This window comes from Rhinopithecus bieti, unplaced genomic scaffold (genome assembly GCF_001698545.2).
Source record: "Rhinopithecus bieti isolate Rb0 unplaced genomic scaffold, ASM169854v2 scaffold_6063, whole genome shotgun sequence".
NCBI lineage: Eukaryota > Metazoa > Chordata > Mammalia > Primates > Cercopithecidae > Rhinopithecus > Rhinopithecus bieti.
This window is the reverse complement of record NW_016805186.1, coordinates 2,028,042-2,030,275: the sequence shown is the minus strand read 5'-3', so window position 1 is coordinate 2,030,275 and position 2,234 is coordinate 2,028,042. Positions and strand designations below refer to the sequence as shown.

General features: G+C 63.2%; 1 protein-coding gene across 1 annotated transcript in view; it reads right to left on the bottom strand.

Annotated features, from left to right (window-relative positions):
* The window catches only part of PTCH1 (patched 1), a 65,080-nt gene extending 62,855 nt beyond the window's left edge, over positions 1-2,225 (bottom strand). Inside the window, 2 exon segments of the mRNA XM_017871508.1 lie at positions 251-443; positions 2,025-2,225. Of these exon segments, the coding sequence (XP_017726997.1) occupies positions 251-443; positions 2,025-2,225 (394 nt within the window).
* Positions 2,226-2,234: the final 9 nt, after the last annotated feature.

The window sequence follows — 2,234 nt, the reverse complement described above, 5'->3', positions numbered from 1 at the left end:
CCCCGGCCCGCCCCCGCCGCTCTCTCCCACCACACCTCAGCCGGCGCAGCGCCCCGAGTAGATTACAGCGCGGTCTTTGTCGGGCGGGCCTGGCTCCCGGCCAGGCGCCCAAACAATAAACAATCCCCGGGGTGCGGGCAGGGGGTTTCGCCGGCCGCAGCCGGGCTCTAGGTGTGCGCTGGCGAATATCTCTATCAACCGCGAGGAGGGACCGGGCCGGGGGCGCGGGCGCCGCGGCGGGCGCTCTTACCTTCCACCCACAGCTCCTCCACGTTGGTCTCGAGGTTCGCTGCCTTTAATCCCACCGCGAAGGCCCCAAATATGAGGAGGCCCACAACCAAGAACTTGCCGCAGTTTTTTTGAATGTAACAACCCAGTTTAAATAAGAGTCTCTGAAACTTCGCTCTCAGCCACAGCGGCGCTTTCCGGCCAGTAGCCTTCCCCTGGGGACGAAGCAGAAGGGAGGAGTGAGCGCCGGGGAGTCGCGGCCCGCGCGCCCACGCCCGCTCGCGCGCACCCGCCCGGTGAGCCCCAACAGCCGTGGGGCGCGGGTGGCCGCGGCACACGGACTCGCCCTCGAGGCTGCAGCCCCGGCGGACCTGAGCGTCATGGGGGTGGGGGTGGGGGGCCGGGCTCGGTCATAAATCAAATCCGGGCCGCAGCGTGGGAGCTGCACCTCGGGGACATCAGGGCGCCCCCACCCGCGGGATCCCTGAGTACGACTTGGGGCACTGGGGCTGCAATCCAGGAGAAGAGGAAGCCGAGGTAGAGAGGAGAGAAACCACTAGACACAGGCAATATTCACCCCAGACCTGAGAAGGGAGGGGCTGCGTAATCCCAGCGATGGAACCCAAGGTTCAGGAGCCAGCAAACCAGTCCTGTTCCGTCCATCACCCTCGGGGACGGGCGCTAGGGGCGAGCGCGCTTTGGAACAACATATTGCGGGTTCCCCCAACTGGACCCCCGCCTAGAGTGGTAGGAAGTGGGGATCCACGTGGTGAGCGCGGCCGCCGGAGTTCACTCCCGACGCTTTTCCATAGCGTTGGAAGAGGCTGTGTGAGCTGAATTAGGAAGTGGGGCAGCCATCTGCAACTTACGACAATATTTGTGATCGGAAGAGGGCGGCCACATGGATCTTTCCCTCCTCTCCCTTCCTTTCTGGTTAAACGTAAAAAACAGCCGAGTGCACAGGGAAGGGCCCAGGCCGGCACAGGCTGCTCCCCGGCGCGGCGTTTCCCCGGCGCTGGCCGCGGCCCCGGCGGGCCCCCGTCTGGGTGCTCGCCTTCCCCGGATTCCACACATTTCAGCGAGCCTCGTAAACACAATGAACCCGGCCGTTCCGCAGACTCGCACCGCGAATTTAAGGTGGCAATTTGTTTACAACTTTCCCTCCCCCTACCAGGCCCTGAGGAGAGGCGGCTCAAAACCTGGAAAACACGGGGAATGTCTTTTTCCGAGAATAATTTTTTAAGGGAGCAAAGATTTCATGCTCAACAAAAGCAAAACCGGCTGCCAAAAAAGGAAACCACCTTTATTTCGGCTCCCTCCCCCCTTCCTCTCTCCGCCTCTCTCCACTCCGCCTCCCCCTCCAAGATGTTAAGAAATGTGGCATTACAGGGGTTTAGGCTGCAAATAGGAGCAGGGGCGCAGGAGGAGGGAGTTCCAGGGCAGGGGGCACGGGGCAGGGCAGTACCACGGCCGCCCTTGAGGTGGTCCGCCGTGGACGGCTTTCCAGTGCTCCGGAAAAGGCACGCCGGGGAGGGCGTGTGTATACACACACACACACACACACGCGCGCGCACACACCTCCACCCCCTGCGGACCTGAGACAGCCCTTTCCTCCCAGGACCAGAGGGAGGGTTTGAATTTTTCAATCCCCACTTGTCTGCTGCTTTTCCTGGAGAGGTGTGAGTGTGTGTGTGTGTGTGTGTGTGTGTGTGTGTGTGTGTGTGTGTGGCGGGGGCGATCCCAAAGAGTTAGAGGAGGGAAGAGAAAGTGGGAAGAGAGGAGAGTCTGAAATGCACCTTGGAAATCTGCTCCAGAGCGAAGGCGGCGTCGCAGTAGCTGGGCCGGTGCAGATAGTCCCGGTCCGGCGCGGCAGCACGGCGCAGCCCCCCCGTACGTCTGCGCCTCCCACCTCCAGCCGGCCGGCCCGGGGCACCGATGCAGCCGCTGCCGCCGCCGCCGCGGTCCTGGGGCTCGGCGACGTTACCAGCCGAGGCCATGTTGCCGCC